Source organism: Macaca nemestrina, chromosome 13 (genome assembly GCF_043159975.1).
Source record: "Macaca nemestrina isolate mMacNem1 chromosome 13, mMacNem.hap1, whole genome shotgun sequence".
Classification (NCBI taxonomy): Eukaryota; Metazoa; Chordata; class Mammalia; order Primates; family Cercopithecidae; genus Macaca; species Macaca nemestrina.
In genome coordinates this window covers 26,427,024-26,444,766 of record NC_092137.1, presented here as the reverse complement: position 1 = coordinate 26,444,766, position 17,743 = coordinate 26,427,024, and the positions used below count along the sequence as shown (strand labels likewise).

The 17,743-nt window shown below is 54.4% G+C and overlaps 2 protein-coding genes across 7 annotated transcripts in view; one reads left to right on the top strand and one right to left on the bottom strand.

The window, feature by feature from the left end:
* LOC105479784 (otoferlin) overlaps positions 1–7,975 on the top strand; it is a 103,800-nt gene extending 95,825 nt beyond the window's left edge. For 2 of the 4 annotated variants that reach the window (XM_011738042.3, XM_011738043.2), the window contains 8 exons: positions 634–794; positions 1,563–1,705; positions 2,098–2,186; positions 3,477–3,575; positions 3,721–3,962; positions 4,621–4,799; positions 4,904–5,004; positions 7,101–7,975. In XM_011738042.3, the coding sequence (XP_011736344.2) occupies positions 634–794; positions 1,563–1,705; positions 2,098–2,186; positions 3,477–3,575; positions 3,721–3,962; positions 4,621–4,799; positions 4,904–5,004; positions 7,101–7,281 (1,195 nt within the window). In that variant the 3' untranslated portion in view covers positions 7,282–7,975. Of the gene's footprint in view, positions 1–633; positions 795–1,562; positions 1,706–1,931; positions 2,020–2,097; positions 2,187–3,476; positions 3,576–3,720; positions 3,963–4,620; positions 4,800–4,903; positions 5,005–5,445; positions 5,644–7,100 lie in introns of those variants that run through there. The other 2 variants (XM_024792206.2, XM_071076399.1) reach the window with 2 other exon arrangements.
* A 707-nt stretch (positions 7,976–8,682) lies between these two features.
* LOC105479911 (dynein regulatory complex subunit 1) overlaps positions 8,683–17,743 on the bottom strand; it is a 55,636-nt gene continuing 46,575 nt past the window's right edge. For all 3 annotated transcript variants that reach the window (XM_071076401.1, XM_071076402.1, XM_071076400.1), the window contains 7 exons: positions 17,162–17,274; positions 15,888–15,977; positions 15,143–15,232; positions 11,903–12,147; positions 10,596–10,739; positions 10,152–10,254; positions 8,683–8,934 (listed from right to left, as the gene is read on the bottom strand). In XM_071076401.1, coding sequence (XP_070932502.1) covers positions 8,878–8,934; positions 10,152–10,254; positions 10,596–10,739; positions 11,903–12,147; positions 15,143–15,232; positions 15,888–15,977; positions 17,162–17,274 — 842 coding nt within the window. In that variant the 3' untranslated portion in view covers positions 8,683–8,877. The remainder of the gene's footprint in view (positions 8,935–10,151; positions 10,255–10,595; positions 10,740–11,902; positions 12,148–15,142; positions 15,233–15,887; positions 15,978–17,161; positions 17,275–17,743) is intronic.

The following is a 17,743-nucleotide window of genomic DNA, read 5'->3' as shown; positions in this document are numbered from 1 at the left end:
CGTGGGGCAGAGGGTGGGGGCAGTGTGCCTGCTTCGCCTCCACTCTAAAATGAGATTCAGACTGTGGTGATTTGAGAAGGTAGAAATATTGTGGTTTCTGTCCCAGGCCAGGCCTCTGCCCCTATAGTCCCTGGGCACAGCCTTCAGGGGACAGGACTGCAGATCCCAAAACAAGGAGAGGGCCAGTGGATTGCAGGACAGGGGAGGCAGGATGAGGAGAGACAAGTGGGCTAGGGAAGGTGGGGGCCAGAAGAGGAGGACAGGAAGAGTCCCCTGGGGATCTGGGCCAGCTCTGCCACTTACAGGCTGTGTGACCTTGGCCAAGTCCCTTCACCTCTCTGGTTTTCAGTTTCCTCAAGGGAGTCTCTGAGGTTCCAGAGGAGTGGGCACAGTGAGGGGATGCAGTGGGGCTAGGCTGGGGACACTGATACGTGGTCGAAGGGCCAAGGCAGGAGGGTTCAGCCTCCAGCAGCCCTAGTGTCTCAGGTGAGCCTGGGGCCCAGGGCAGGAGGAATCAGACTCACTTGCTGATGAGGGCAACAGCCAGCTTTAGAGAACTGGCCACAACCAGCTGTCATCCAGGATGGCTTAGTCCTACCCAGCCCCTCCAAGCCTGTGTGTCCCCTCCCGCAGACACGGCTACAATATCTGGCGGGACCCCATGAAGCCCAGCCATATCCTGACCCGCCTCTGCAAAGACAGCAAAGTGGACGGCCCCCACTTTGGGCCCCCCGGAAGAGTGAAGGTGGCCAACCGCGTCTTCACCGGGCCCTCTGAGATTGAAGACGAGAACGGTAATGGGGCACTGGAGGGGGACGCAGCCACCTGCCCCCTCTCCAGCAGGTTTCAGAGGCCAGGAGGGGTCCACACTTCCCTGGGGAACCCCACAGCCTAGCCTGGGGTGTCCTCAGCCTAAGCCTGGGCTTAGTGACCCTCTGCTCATCACCCCAGAGCCCCGCTCCTGTGCCCCGCCTCTGTGCTTCCACTCCTCCTCCAGGGCAGCCCCACCTGCTTTCTCTCTGTCCAAATCCCAGGGAGGTAGAGAGGCTATCTGCATCCCATTCTGCAGATGAACAAACCAAGATCCTAGTTCCAGTGACTTGCCCAAGGTCATGTGGCTCTTTAGAGGCAGAGCAAGGGCAACGGCCCAGGTCCATCCGGCTCTAATCCTTAAACTCTCCTTACTCCTCTGTCCATGAGGCACGTCCCAGAGAAGCAGAGAATCGGGAGGTGTCCGTGCTGGTATCTGATCACTGTCAGGTGCTGGGACAGGAAGTGGATTCTCCCCTCCCTGACCCCTCTCTCACAGCCCAGCAGGGCTCTCCAGTCAACTTCCCCAAGCAGAGGACCAAGGGCACAGACCTCTCTTGGCCCTGTGGGGCAGCTGAGACCCTGGGCAAGCCACTTCTCCTTCTATGCCTCAGTTTCCCCAACAGTGAAAAGGAGGTGGGGTAAACAGGTGATGGCATAGGGGCTTCTTTGTGCTCCTAAATCCCTAGTCCCAGCAAAGGTCTCCTGGTTGTGCTGAGCCATATGTGCAGCTGAGCTGCCTGTACCCACAGGTCAGAGGAAGCCCACGGACGAGCACGTGGCGCTGTCAGCCCTGAGGCACTGGGAGGACATCCCCCGCGCAGGCTGCCGCCTGGTGCCAGAGCACGTGGAGACCAGGCCGCTGCTCAACCCCGACAAGCCGGGCATCGAGCAGGTGACACTTGCATGGCCAAGACTGGGGGTCTTGGGTATTGGAGACCAGGGATTCCCAAGCTGAGTCAGTAAAGGTAGAAGCCAGGCCTCATGCTGTCCGCTGCATTCCAGAAAGCCTGGCAGGCACCTCCCCACCAAGGCCCCTCAGGGTAACTTGAATGGCAAGTGTCTTTGCTTTGAGTGAGAATTACATCAGCTCAGGCAGAGACCTAGGTTGTCTCCCTCAGAAGCTGTGATTGGCTATTGGTGACATCATAGGAATTCCTGGCATCCAAAGATGGAAACTGATGAACTGGGTCCTTGACAGAACAAAGGTTAGGAGGGAGAGGAGAGCTGATCTTCCTGGGCAGAGGGAGAAGACCCTAGGAGATCTGCCACAACCCTCTTCCTCAGGGCCGCCTGGAGCTGTGGGTGGACATGTTCCCCATGGACATGCCAGCCCCTGGGACGCCTCTGGACATCTCCCCTCGGAAGCCCAAGAAGTGAGCGGCTCAGGGCCCAATGCTACTCCCTCCCGGCCCACCCCATCACTTCCCACCATGGCCCAACCCTTCCTGTGGGAGGCTCAGGCCCAGATGGCCTTGGCCAGTTGGCATCTCTAGGGCCTGGGTGTGGCCACTGGGCCTTATAGGGGAGAAACTGATCAACCAATCAATAGAGTTTATGGCCTGCCCTGGAGAGTCCCCATGCGCTAAGGCAGGACAATGCCTTCCACCCTGCGTCAGTGAGGGAGATGAGCCCTACACAGCACACTCCGGTGCACTGCATCTGCGTGGTCGACGCACCCATACACATGCATCTCGTGCACACACACACATGCACAGCATAGCACTCCCGTGGGCACTCACACACATGCCCACACTGACGCACTCCTTCACAACACACAGAACCCCTGGGTCATCCTCACATCCAGGCTAGTGTGATGTTCCGCCGAGTTTTCTTGAAGTGCCTGCCAGTAACGTATGCAGGAGTGAGTGCCTGGAAGAGGCAGGAGGTGGTGGCGTGAAAAGAACGCAGGTTTCCCATCCGTAAAGCGGCAGATTCGAGTCCAGCTGCCAGACAGTGACTGGATTCAGGGCCGGCTTCAGGGATGGAGGAAGCCACACAGGGTCCCACTCTTGTTTCCATTCTCCTGTGTTGCCATCTTGAAATTCTTTGTGACAAGTGGCCCTGCATTTCCATTTGGCGCTGGCCCCGGCAAATCATGCAGCCAATTCTGCCAGGAATGTCCTGGAAACCTGAGGCCATGAGTCGGCTGTTCAGGGCCTGTCATTAGGGAGCACCCAACCCGCTGGGCCACTCTGGGCTCGCGGCCCTGTCTGCAATCCCAGGAGAGCCAGGCTCGGATCAATTTTTAGTGAATGACTCAGCCTCACTATTAATAATTGAAATGAACTACATCATTCATAATGACAATTAAACCTTGAGGGGAAAATCCTCTTTGGGGACAAGGACATACAGCTTCCATGGGCTTCCATTGCTGGCTACTAGGCTTAAATGCAGACTTCTCTTGGAACTAGCATCTGAGACAGAGGCTGGCTTCCCGTCCCCTGCCCCACGCCACCCCCACCGCCCACAGCCATGTGCCTGGTGGGCCCTCTCACTCATGCCTCTGCTTCCCCCACCCCGAACCACTCTAGCCCCAACCTGGCCCAGGCCCCGTGCTGACCCCAAGTCTCCAGGGCTCCTCTCTACCTGCCCCATCCCAGCCCTGGCACCCTGGCATAACCCCCACCCGGGTCTGCTAACCAGCTCTCTCTCCCTGGGCCCAGGTACGAGCTGCGGGTCATCATCTGGAACACGGATGAGGTGGTCTTGGAGGACGACGACTTCTTCACAGGGGAGAAGTCCAGTGACATCTTCGTGAGGGGGTGAGTGAGCAGTCCCTGCATGAGAGGGACTGAGCCGGGCAGGCCCTGCTTCCCGGGGGGCAGGAAAGGAGGCAGAGGGAAGGTGGCTGTGGGTGGGAGAGGTCCCACTGGCCTGGCTGCAGGTCTGGAGATGTGGCGCCCACAGGTGGCTGAAGGGCCAGCAGGAGGACAAGCAGGACACAGACGTTCACTACCACTCCCTCACTGGCGAAGGCAACTTCAACTGGCGCTACCTGTTCCCCTTCGACTACCTGGCAGCGGAGGAGAGGATCGTCATCTCCAAGAAGGAGTCCATGTTCTCCTGGGATGAGACCGAGTACAAGATCCCCGCGCGGCTCACCCTGCAGATCTGGGATGCGGACCACTTCTCTGCCGACGACTTCCTGGGTGCATAGCAGGGCAGGGATGGGGGCTCAGAATCCAGAACTGAGGAGGGGCAGGGGCTGGGGAGGCAAGGACAGGGAGAGCCCCGCCCTGGGGGGACAAGGCGTTATTGCTTCCGGCCTGTCAGAGCCAGGGATGTCTGACGGGGTTCCGCCCCCAAGGACCCACCTAACCGTCCCCAGGCAGATGTCCTTAGTATCATAACCAGGCTGACCACAAGCTTTGGACACACCAAGGAGGGGGCAGTCAGTGCTGATGGGGGAGGGGAGAGGCTCCCTAAGGGAGTCGGGAAACCTCCCTGGGCCTCAGGTTGCTTCTCTGTAAAGCAGGGATTCCCCCTAAAACTCTAATCTGCATCTGCAAGCTTGTGGGATTAGCAGGACTTTGATAGAATGGATGTGTGGCAGGGAGTGGCAGGGGAGACCCCAGGAGAGACCCTCTGGGGTGAAAGAAGGACCTGAGTAAAGCGTGGGGGCTGGGGCTGCCCAGCAAGCCCACGAGGACACCTGCATTGAGGCCAGTTGCTGGGAGTGAGGCAGGAGGATGAGATTTGGGCTCCTGGAGGTCTGCACTCAGCAACCAAGGGAACGAGGAGCCCAGACCCCCACTCCCACCCCACCCCAGCCCTGTTCACTCAGAGCTGACACTGAGGTCGCCACAGGGGCCATTGAGCTGGACCTGAACCGGTTCCCGCGGGGCGCAAAGACAGCCAAGCAGTGCACCATGGAGATGGCCACTGGTGAGGTGGACGTGCCCCTGGTGTCCATCTTCAAGCAAAAGCGCGTCAAAGGCTGGTGGCCCCTCCTGGCCCGCAATGAGAACGATGAGTTTGAGCTCACGGTGCGCACCCCCTCCTGCTCGGGCAGTAGGCAGGGCTGGGCCCAGCTGGGGTGCCAAGGGCCCAGCACGTGACTTGGACACTGGAACCTGTCTGTCCTCTGCAGGGTAAGGTGGAAGCTGAGTTGCATTTATTGACAGCAGAGGAGGCAGAGAAGAACCCAGTGGGCCTGGCCCGCAATGAACCTGACCCCCTAGAGAAACCCAAGTGAGTGCCCTGCCTGCCCAGCCCCTCCCCACTCTGGTTCTTGGAGGCACTGGAACAGGAAGGAGACACTCCTCAGACACCCCATCTCTTCCTGGGCCACAGCCTCATTACAGGGGAGCCTCCTCCCTGCTCTCTGCTGGCCCTGAATCCCGCAACGTCCCTTTGAACCAGAGGATGGGCTAGGAGTACTGGAGAGCAGGACCTTTCCTGGGAAAGGCCCCATTTAGCAGAGATAAACTACGCTCTTCCCTTCCTAGCTTTTGCAGAAAAGCCAGCTCCAGTGGTGGCCTCTGGGGCCTCGGCCAGCCTTGATGGCCAGAGGGATGCCTAGAACTGCACACACAGCCCAGGGCAGCTTCCCTCTTGGTCAGGGCCCCTCGCTACACCCAACCCCTTCTCCTCCCTGTCCCTCCTCTGCACTCTCTACCCTTCATGCTCCAGCCGGCCCGACACAAGCTTCATCTGGTTCCTGAACCCTCTCAAGTCGGCTCGCTACTTCTTATGGCACACGTATCGCTGGCTGCTCCTCAAACTGCTGCTGCTCCTGCTGCTGCTCCTCCTCCTCGCCCTGTTCCTCTACTCTGTGCCTGGCTACCTGGTCAAGAAGATCCTCGGGGCCTGAGCCCAGCGGCCTCCTGGGTCTGATACTTCTCACTTCTTCCTCTGGACCAAGGGCTAGGCAGGCGCGCGCGCACACACACACACATACACGCACACATCCACAAACACAAATGTGCATACATATGCACACACACACAAGCATATATGCACACACGTGCCACACACAAGTGCATACACATGCACTCAAGCACACACAGGCACACACTTAAGCCCAAACATGCACAGCAACTTTCAGTTTTCATGACAGAATAGACTCTCAGAACTAGAAACGACTATTTTACACTTTCCCATATTAAGCCAGAGAGGTGAAGTAGCTTGCTCAAGGTCACCCAGCAAATTAGGGTAGAGCCGGGACTCAAGCCAAGGTTTCCAAATTGCCAATCCTGTGTTCTTTGCACACCACCTCTGCTCCCAGCCACGTTTCTCCCAGACTCTAGTCCAATTTCATTGGCAGAAAGAAGCTGAGCTATGGACAGAGAAAAGGGAAGGGTGTGGCCAGGGTTAGCCAACAGGTCTGGAAATGGCTCTCACCAGTGTGTGACCTCCCAGTCCAGGGCTGTTTTCTGCCCTTCGGAATCATAGTTCCATTCAGCTCAAACATTTCATAGCCACCATGGCCTGAACACCCACTGCAGGTGCTTAGAGTTCCCCAGGCACTGGCTCACTGTGCCATTGCACCAACCCCAGGAGGTAGGTACTGCTTGTAACCCCATTTTATACATGAAGAAACCAAGGTTGATAGAGGTGCCTAACTGACCTGTGAAAACCATTCAAAACCAGGCGCTCTGCACCCAAGCCCCAGCTCTGTGTCCCCACCAATACTGAGCTCAGCTCTGGGGCTGCACGCCATGTCCTCCGGGAGGCAGTAGTTTGAAAAGGCATATTCAGTACTTTCACTCTGTATCTTGACATTTTACCAAACCTATTGTTTTTATAACACAAACGACAGATAGTGAGGCTGGCTAGGTGCTTCTCGGCTGGCAGGCTCTGCGGAAGGTGGAGTGGGTCTGCACCCTGACAGTGGGAAGGTCGGTGAGGGCGGCTTGTGCCCCACAGGGGCCGCTCAGACCCTCAGCAGGGCCCGGTGGGAGCAGCCATTTACGTCCATCAGAAAGGAAGAGGTTGCGAAACACCGGTCTCACGAGGACATGGGGCAGCACACAGAACGAGCTAACCGCAGGAGCTTGCTAACGATGAGAACTGCCTGCAGGGCCAAGGCTGCCCCATGCTGCAAGTAGTTCCCATCAAGGCCTTGGGAGCAGATTCCAGCTCCAAAGGTCCTGCAGAGAGGATAGAGTTTTGTAAGCAGCAAGTCGGGTACTTAGAAATGGGTTCAAACCCTGCCTCCAGCATTCACTGCTTTTGGGGCTGGGGCCATGACAGGGCTTTTGGGGGTCCAGAAGGACAGAGGATGGGGTGCACTGGGAGGCAGCTCCTGCCCACTGGCTGACCGGCTCCTCTCTTCCACTTCCCAGCCGGCCCGACACAGCCTTCGTCTGGTTCCTCAACCCTCTCAAGTCCATCAAGTACCTCATCTGCACCCGGTACAAGTGGCTCATCATCAAGATTGTGCTGGCGCTGCTGGGGCTGCTCATGTTGGGCCTCTTCCTCTACAGCCTCCCTGGCTACATGGTCAAAAAGCTCCTTGGGGCATGAAGGCCGCCAGCTCCCGCTAGCCACTCCCTGGCCCTGCCACATTTCCTTGCAGTGGCTTGGACTCTTTCCCATCTCCCCTGGGCAGCCTGAGGAGCCCAGTGTCCACTCTTCATGCCTTGGGCCCAGAGCCTGCCTCCTGTTTGTGGGGCCGCCTGTCCTCACTGCCCCAGGCTGCGGCTTGCCCAGTCCTGCCCCTCTGACCCCTGCCTGTGGGCTGGGGAGCCTTGGATGGGGTGGGAACCTGGAATGGGTCTATCTTGCCCCATCTGGCTGAGGCACCACCCTTCTTCAGGCCCAGGCTCCAGAGGAAGCCTCCTGAAACCTTCCCCAGGTCTTCCAAGTACAGGATTGAAGCTTTAGTGAAATTAACCAAGGACCAGGGGTCAGTACCCAGGGCTTTGAAAAGAATGAACGAGCAAAAGGTATCCCCGCCGTGTCCCCTTCAGATAGCACTGGTCTTTGATCCGCAACAGGGGCCAGACCCTGTCCACAAGTCCCAGGGTGGCTGTGCTGTCACTGCTGGGCTCCACTTGGCTCCTCTCGTTTCCCAGGGCGTCGCCTGTCCTGCCTGTGCATTTCCATAGCTTCCAGAGCTCCCTCTGCCCCAGCCAGTGCCCCCAAGCCCAGCTGAGGAGCTGTGAGGAGCAGCAGAGGGGACTCCTCATCCTGGGCACACCCTGCCCTCCCACCCCTGCCCCCCTTGCCCTTCCAGCCCTTTCAGCTGCAGCTGGGAGCTGGCCCATCAAGTGCTGCCCCTGCCTTTGTCTGGGTTTCTGTTGGCTGTTTTTCTTGAGTGGTGATTTTTCTCTAAATAAAAGAAGTCAAGCACTGAGCTGACAGGTCTGCACTGGCCAAGTTGAGAGGAGGAGCCGCAGGTGCAGGACAGAGGCAGCAGTTCTCTAGGCTGGTGGATTCCGCACCAGCAGGGCTCCCGTGGCCTTTCCCCTTCAAGTGGCCTCTGATGGCCCAGGGTTCAAAGCAGATCTCGGGCACAGGGCTGCCCACCCAGGCTGCCCACAGGAGGAGTCTTACACTATACCCCAAAGGTTACACCAGCCTGGGCCCAGGGGCCCCCAAAGCACCAAAAGAATCCTTCAGGTCTGGGGCCAGTCTGAAGACTGAAGACTCCACAAGGGCCCAAAAGCTCCAGCCGCCACCCATGGAAACCAGCTTCCCCTGAAAGCAAGAAAGGAGCCCCACGCCACTGGCCTCGGCCTCTGACTCACTCCACAATCTCAGCCTGGGGCAAAGTCCCCTCATGACACAGAGGTAGGGGCAAGGGCCTGGTCTTGCTAGACCTGCCCTCTTTAAAGAGATTCAGTCACAACTTTTAAAAGGCTTAATCATAGTGCAGGACACAGGTAACTCCTCTGGCTCCTTATTTCAATAGGATTCAGCCACAACTTTTAAAAGGCTTTAATCATAACGCAGGACACAGGTAACTCCTCTGGCTCCTTATTTCGACAGGCTATAAAGACAGCCCTGGAAAATCCAGAGAGCCGGCCCAGGTGCGTCCCAGTGGGTGATATGAGCTGGCTCCCGCATAGACACCAGCATCAGGCCAGCCCTAACACATCAGCCTTTGGAGTTCCAGCTCTATTTTGTGGGTACCCGCAACACCTGAGTGGGAGGAACTTGCAGTTCCGAGTTGATCTGGAAAAGGAAGGGTGAAGGTCATTAAATTTTCCCCAGGGCCCTCCTTCCTTTGCCACCCCTGCGAGCCACGCTGGCTCTCCCACGGGCCTCCGAAGCCCTGCATGCATCTCCTCTCCAAAGCTGAGAGACGCTGAGCACCCACAGGCTGCCTTCCTGCAGGAGACACGCCTGAGCCTTCTTGCTCAGCTTCTGCTCCAGCTGTGACCTCTGGTAGCGTTCTTCATCTCCCACCCATCCATTCTCTGCAATCTTCCCCTTTCCTCTCTCCATGCACCCATGCCATCCCCAGTCTAGCCTGCGCCACCTCTTCCTCCCCAAGCCTCTTGTACACAGTAGCATCTGTGGAAGCAGGAACCATACTGTCCAGAATGTCTGGGTCCTGTCACAGGCCAAGGGTCATTATGAGGCCAAGGCTCACTACAACATCCCCCTTTCAGCTGTTGCCTGGGACCTGGGACTGTGCTGGGGCCACACAGCCCCTGTGGCTGGACTTGGAGCTGGCCTCAGTCACCTCACACGTGTGCAACTAACAGCTGTGTCATGACCTTCCTGGCCTACAGCCCCAGCCGCAGGCACCTCCACCACAGATCAGGAAATGTTAGCAATGGAATTTTTCCTTCCTCCTCTTGCCAGGCCATGGGGAAGTTGCCCACAACTATTGTGGGGGTGGGCACAGATGGGGACCAGGGAATATCTGCCCCAGCAGAGCCTCCTCCCTCATGCGAGGACGACCCTCCAGTCACATCCCAGGCAGGGAACCCGGGCTGGCGGGTGGAAAGAGCCCAGGCTCTGGATGAGTTGCAAACTCTCCAAGTTGTGATTGTCCTTTCTGTGAAATGAGGAGCATCGTTTCCGCCCTGTCCACCTCACACAGCGGGTGTGAGGATGGAAGAAAGCACAGCTGGAGGCTCTGTAGCTGGGGAGCTGCTCCTGGCTGTGGCACTGCTTCACACAGAGTGGTCCCAGCAGGCCACTGGCACCAGAAACCACGGTATCAGACACTGTCACACCTGAGCTGTCCTGGAGGAGACTTCAGGCAAGATCTACTCCTTTAGCCAGTAATTGTCTCAAGGTGTCACTGTTGATTTTTTACATCACATCGCAAAGCTCCCTTGCCTCTGGGCGGGAGGGGACTCCTCATTCCCTAATCCCAGCTCCAGTCCCCCCGCCCCACCCATCTCCTGCCACCCCTCGTTGGAAGGCCCGCTGCCCACCTTGGAGTTCAGATACTGCTGCAGCAGCGCCTGCAGCTCTGTGTTCCGCTGCTCCAGAGAACTGTTTTCCAGCAGCAGCTTGGCCCTCTGGGTCAAGACAATGCTTTGGACAAAAAAAATCAGTTAGAGGCTCACTGAATCCTCCATCCTCTGCCAAGTAGGGGCCAGGGTCTTGGTGTTTCTGCTTTGGCTGCAGGTGGAGGGAGACTCCAGAAGCTACACGCTTCACCCAGCCGCCAGGTGAGCCAGGTTAGCAGGAACAGAACAGGCAGGCCAGGGCCCAAGAGCCAACCGCCCCACATGATCCACCGACACAGGAATTGCCAAGGGCAGCTCTTCCCTCCCAGGTTCGGTGGGACAGGGGGGCAGCAAACACGGCTGCTCCCAGCAACCGTTCCTCACCTGCCCACCAGCACCCTCCTGCTCCATGACATGCACACTTACTGGTACTTCTCCAAGGCTGTGTAGAGGGCATCCCAGAGGTTCTGCTTGGAGGAAGGGATTACCGTGGTCAGGGCCTGCCAGTACTCTGAGTCCTTGGAGTTGTTGCGCATATTCTTCTGCACTCTTGGCGGGGCCCGCGAGTCCCTGAAGGCCAACAACACTGTGACTGTCATGTCCATTGGGTACTACCCAGGCCCCCAAGCAGTGCCAGTCACAGGCCTACTGCTTTCCCACCTGTCACCTTCCCACTCAGCAGTCCAAGTTTATTAGATGGTGGCAGGTTCTCAGAAAGGACACAGTTTATTAGATGGTGGCAGGTTCTCAGAAAGGACACAGTTTATTAGATGGTGGCAGGTTCTCAGAAAGGACACATGCTTATCGTCAGCGTTCCTGCCTCGGTACCACCGGTACCTTCGTGAGGGCATGATCAGTGCTTCATCCACCCCTCTCTCTCCCAGTCAGTTTACCTCACTGCTTAACAGCTCATCGCTGTGCCCGTCTCTTGCACCAGCGCATCCAAAACAGTACTGGAATTCAGTCATGGCCTCTCCATCCCGCCATGACAGCCTTTATCTGGAGGATCCCCACCTCCCACCTGGACAAGCCTCCTGATGCTCTCCCTGTATCTGGCTTCGCCCCTTCCCTGCCGCCACAATGATCTCTCTAAAATACAAGGCTAATCATGGCTCTTCAGCTGCTTCAAATCCTTTTCTGGCTCCCACCACCAACGGGTAAAGACAAAGATCTTGGGCACATTGGGCAAGGCTCTCCAACACCTGGCTGGCTCCCCACCCACCAGTGCCACCTCCCAGGCCCTTGACCCACCAGCCACACCTCCTGTGATGATTCTTGAACAGACCTGACCTTCCCCATGCTGCCATTTCCTGAAATGCCCTTACCTCCATTTTATCTGCCTGGGAACACCCAGTTCCGGTGCCATTTCCTCCCAAAACCCTCTCTGACGTGCCAAATGGAAATGGCCATTTCCTCCTCTGAACAACGGTGCACCTTGAATGTGCTTTGACCATTGCTCTGATCACAAGGCAGTGTCCCCACAGTGCTTACACATGGCAGCCTTCAATGCATGTCTGCTGAATGAATGATGAGTGAAAAAAGCACAAATCACTACTACGCCCTATTGCTTTCCTGACTCTGTCCAGTGATTGGTTGCCCTAGCCTGCCTTCAGATAGCCCTGTCCTTAGTCCTCGTATCTTGCCCAGCGCACTCTTCTCCACTCACTGACTCCCCAGCCCACCCAGCTCCCCTGGCTCTGGTCTCAGGCAAGCCTTCCAGCCCCGCAGCCCACCTAGGCTTCTTCAGACCCATGACAAAGGCCTCCAGAATCTTGAGGACATCATTGGGGTGGATGTCCCAGGGGGAGGGTGGGGTCTCCTCCTCTTCCTCCTTCTCCCCTTCCACCAGGCTTTCTTCCTTTGCTCCCTCCATCTCCGTCTGCTCTGCCAGCTCCAATTCTGACCCCATGCTTGTCTCCTCCATGCTCGCCTTCTCCATGCTCGCCTTCTCCATGCTCGCCTGACTGCAGGACTTGATCTGGAGAAAGATGCAAGGACAACTGTGGGCTGGGGACACACGAGCATGAGCATGGAGAGAGAGGCAGGGAGAAGAAAAACCAGAAAAGTTTACGGAAAGTGACAGAAAGCTTTCCCAGGGAGACATTTACACAGGGATAGAAACAGGAGAAAGCGTGGGGAGAAGGGGGATGGGATGGGGAGAGGCACTAGGAGGCTATGAGACAATGGAAAGGTTCTGTTTCTAAATCCGGTCTCCTAGGTGCTCATCTTATTGACATTCATAAAACTTTCATGTTATAAATTTCCTTTTGAATCATAATGCAAATTAAATTTTTGTTTTAATTGTTAAATTTAAAAGGTCGTCCTCCTTCTCCTATCTTGCAGTTCATGCAATTGACCTCCCACAGGCAAATGAATGCTATCAAGTTGCCTATGGTTCCTTCCAAGGACATAGTATCGCTATGTAATGTCTCTATATAAATACATGTGCATACCTTTCCATATATACTTCTCCTTTTCGTTTTGACATCAATGATACTATACTACACATGGAGTTCTGTAGTTTGCTTTTTCACATACCAGTAAACCTTAGATATCTTTTCATGTGAATACAAAAAGAACTTTGGTTTTTCCCACAGTTTTATAGTACTCCATCATGTAGATGTACCACATATTATTAAATAGATTCCTCAACGATGGACATTTAGGTTGTTTTGAATCTTCTGCCATTTCAAACAATGCTACAGTGAATCAGCTACAATAAATACACCATTTCAACTGTACTGAGATATATCTAGAGAATAAAATCCTAGAAGAAGAATTTCAGAGGCCAAGATGGGCAGATCATTTGAGGTCAGGAGTTCGAGACCAGCCTGGCCAACATGGTGAAACCACATCTCCACTAAAAATACAAAAATTAGCCGGGCATGGTGGCAGGTGCCTGTAATCAATCCCAGCTACTGGGGAGGCTGAGGCAGGAGAATGGCTTGAACCTGGGAGATGGAGGTTGTAGTGAGCCAAGATCATGCTACTGCACTCCAGCTTGGGCAACAGAGCAAGACTGTGTCGCCATAAAAAAGAAAAAAGAGAAGAAGAAGAACTTCAGAGCAAAGTGTATATAGTTTTGTAATTGATACTGCCAAACTGTCCTCAATGGAGGTTACAATTTATACTCCTACCAGTAACTTATGAGTGTACATGTTTTCTACACCTCAGTCATCACTATGTTATACTTGCTGTGTTATCAAGCTTTTTTTTTTTTTTTTTTTTTTTTTTTTTTTTTTTGCCAACATAACAGGTTGGCAAAATGGAATTCAGGCATTTTATTTTGCATTTCTCTTATTACACGGAAGGCTGATTATCTTTTCATATGTTTAAGAGTTACCTGTATTGCCTCTTCTAGGAGTTGTTCATTCATATTTGTTATCTGTTCCTTGAGTTCTTGGTCTTTTTCTTATTGATTTCTGAGAGCTCTTTATATATTAAGGAAATGAGGCCTTAACTATGATACAAGTTGAAAATATTTCTCTGCAACTTGTCATTCATCTCTTAACTTTGCTTATGATGATTTTTGCCCTACAGAATTGTTTTTAAATTCTGGCATCAAATATAGCTTTTATTCCCTTTATGGCTTTGGCTTTGTGGTTTTGTCCATTCTGCCAACTCTTTTTTTTTCTCTTTTTTTTTCTTAGAGACAGTGTCTCACACTGTCACCCAGGCTGAAGTGCAGTGGTGCAATCATAGCTCACTGCAGCCTGAACTTCATCATGGCTCACTGCAGCCTCAACCTCCTGGGCTAAATTGAGCCTCCCAAGTAGCTGGAACTATAGGCATGAGCCACTGCGCCTAGCCCAGCCAACTCTTTTTAGAGGCATGTTAGGATACTCAGCTTTGGGCTAGCAGTACTAAAAACATTTTTCATTCACATTTTTCTTTTTCTTTTTTTTTTTTTTTTTTTGAGATGGAGTCTCGCCCTGTTGCCCATGCCAGAGTGCAGTGGCACGATCTCAGCTCACTGCAATCTCCGCCTCCCGGGTTCATGCCATTCTCCTGCCTCAGTGTCCTGAGTAGCTGGGACTACAGGCGCCCGCCACCATGCCGTGCTAATTTTTTTGTACTTTTAGTAGAGACAGGGTTTCACCGTGTTAGCCAGGATGGTCTCGATCTCCTGACCTCGTGATCTGCCCGCCTCAGCCTCCCAAAGTGCTGCGATTACAGGCTTGAGCCACCACGCCTGGCCCACATTTTTCATTTTTAAATTAAAACGTTATACAACTTTTAATATGGCAATTTCTTTAAAATAGTTAATATTTGATTCACCTTCTGAAATCAATTACAATCAATATATGTAGGACAAATGGGCCCTGCCTTGCGGGAAAGTGTTAAGGATCAAAATATTCAGAACCAGGTGGGCTCTGCTCTTACAGTGGCTGAGACCTGGTTGTGAGGGAGGGTGCAGGAAAAGATTCCTTGGGCCTCAGTGTAAGAACAGCATCTCACCCCCAAGCCATTCTTCCCTTTACAAAGAGACAAATTGATAAACAATAAGGAAAATGCTAAGTTAGCTATACCTGACATAAAAGCACTGCTGTGTCTCCAGAAGTACTACTCAAAGGCAGTACCATGCTCTGGGGGCTTTGGGAGAATTGAAAATGCAGGGACATGGGTGAAGCTGGAAACCATCATTCTCAGCAAACGACCACAAGATGAGAAAACCAAACACCGCATGTTCTCATTCATACGTGGGAGTTGAACAATGAGAACACATGGACACAGGGAGGGGAACATCACACACCGGGGCCTGTCAGTGGGTTGGGGGCTAGGGGAGGGATAACATTAGGAGAAATACCTAATGTAGGTGGTGGGTTGATGGGTGCAGCAAACCACTAGGGCATGTGTATACCTATGTAACAAACCTGCATGTTCTGCACATGTATCCCAGAACTTAAAGTATAATTAAATAAATAAATGAATAAATAAATAAAATGCTTTCTTCTCTTTGCACCTTGCCTTACCTGGAGACTGGAAGATAAACGGTGAGCTCGATATTTAAGGAAGAAGTTCACCAGTTTATACAAGTCATCTTCACTTTCAATTCCAAGGGCCTGGGGCAAAAAACAGGATGGTTGCTCAAACACCCCATCAAAGAGGCCACGGGCTTGGGCAGCTGATGGATGCTCAGCTCCTAAGAGCAGGAGGCTTGGCTTATGGAGGGCATTCATCCAACGCTGGGAAGCGACTGTGAACTTGGGGACACACACATCAGAACACACAGAAACAATGCTCATAGAGCCAGGAACTGCTCCATATGGATCCCTGGCTGTGAGGGTACCAAGTGGGGCTGCACCAGATCTGAGTTTGGGGGTGTCGGGGAGACCAGATCTGAGTTTGGGGGTGTCGGGGAGACCAGATCTGAGTTTGGGGGTGTCGGGAGACCAGGTCTGGGTTTGGGGGTGTCGGGGAGACCAGATCTGAGTTTGGGGGTGTCGGGGAGACCAGATCTGAGTTTGGGGGTGTCGGGGAGAACCTACAACCTGAGAGGAAGATGCTAGTAGAGGAAGGGGCAGGGGTGGGAGACACAGCAGCGAGTCTGAGGCCAATGTGTTGTGTGGAGAGCAGGTTAAGGGAAGGATGTGACAGGGAGCAGGGGAAGCCCCGGGAGACCCTCATCCACTGCCAGGGTTGAGGCAATGGCAGGGCCATCTGAGAACACAGCTGGCTTCAGCCCTGCCTGTGTCCTCCCAGCCCCGTGGGACTCACGGAGAAGATGGCGTCCAGCCTCAACAGATAGCATTCATTCTGCTCCAGGGGCAGGAGAAGGCTCAGCAGCTTGCTCTCTATGAGGAACCCCTGGGGAGAAGGAAGAAGGCATCTCCTGTCGGGGAAACGATTCAGGAGCGAGCCCCAGGGTCTGCAGCTGCCCCCTGTGTAACACTCCAGGGACCATGCCATGGAGCAGACACACAGGGATGGGAGCCAGCAGTGGGCCCCAGCAAAGCCTTCTCAGGGTGCCCATCAGCACCCCCCTCCCCAGGGAGCAAGGCCAGGGACAAGCAAGGCCAGGGACAAAGCCCATCCTCACCACAGACTTAGCTTTTCCCACCCAGAAGGGCACCAACCCACTTCACCCACAAGCCACTGGGCAAACTCCTGAGGCCCCCACCACAGTCCAAAGCTGACCCAGTCACAGGCTCCTGCTTCACTCATAGTCTTGTCCCCAAATATCTACAGAACACAGCAGCAGGCCAGGGAGGCACGGAGGGCAGTGGGCACCCCAAACCAAAACACGGCACACATGCGGTGGAGGGCAGAGGGCGGCTGAGCAGACACGGTGCCTGCTCTGAGCTGGGATGCCTGGGGGAGGGCTCCATGGGTCTCTGCATCCAGCTGCAGGTTGAGAGGGCAGAACCTGCCACCTGACCCCTTCAGCAGCAGCTGCCCTCAGTGGCAGGAGCCAGCCAAAGGCAACTGCCCCCACTATCCCAAAAGAACACCCACTTCAGAACCATAAGATCCAAACCAACACTGCCCATGTTTGATCAAAACCCGACTTCCAGCTGAACCAGCTCAATACAGCTTTTATTCTAAGTCTAACCATATTTGCTAACACACAATGCAAACATCCAAATCCTAACATACCCAGAGTAACCCCCAACACGAGCGCCTGAGAAGGGCCATGTCAGTATGGCCACGTCACTTAGCAAGTTGGTTCAGGAGGTGAGCTGGTGCCACTTCTGTCTCAGAAGCAGCATCATTTTAAGCTGGCAGGAGCCCTCCAGCTGGCCTGAACTGTGCCATGCTGACCAACCAGGGTTAGACCCATTTTCCAGCTGGGCCAGCTCAGAGGCAAGCCCTCTGTGAACTGGCCCTGAAGTCCAGGGGCCACCCCAACTCTGCTCCTCAGGCCCCAACCCTGGGCTTGGCCAGGGAAGGACTGGCCCACTCCTGACTCCAGGCTAGCACTGGCCCAGCAGAGGCCCCAGAAGCCGCACACCCCCATGCGTCCCTCTGCTGCAGCCCCCGCCTGGCCTTACCGACTCGTCACACAGGACCATCAGGATCTTCTTGGTAGTTTTTTCAGAAATTTGCTTCGGCAGGTCCAGGTAGGACTCTGGTTCCGAGGCGGCCTCTTCTGCCTCCTCCTCTTCTGCAGACAGGTCAGGGGGAGGAGAGAGAGAAAGAAAAAGAAGAAGATTTCTGGACCTAGCTGACTCTGAGAAACAGTCAGATGGCTTTCTCTGAAAAAATGTACCTCTCAAAAAGCCTCTGTGAGGCATTCTCACAGTCTCTTTATGATGAAAAAAGCCTATTACGTAGGGGGAAGGAGGGCTAGGGGATCGGAATCAGAGACTACCTGGAGAACTCGGCCATTCCCAGCCAGCCTGTCATGCCCTACTTTTCCAAAATGCATCTGCCTGGAAACATCATACTCAAAATCCAGCCATGAACCAGGGAGTGGGAGGGAGAGTGTGAGACCGTTTATTCTTATTTCAGAGATGATCTAGCAAGTGGTTCTATGGTTTCTAAACCTGCGACAGATTAGATAGAAGCAGCCAACTCAAAGCAGGGGCGGGTGGCTGTGCACATTCACAGATAAATTTTTTTTTTTTGAGACG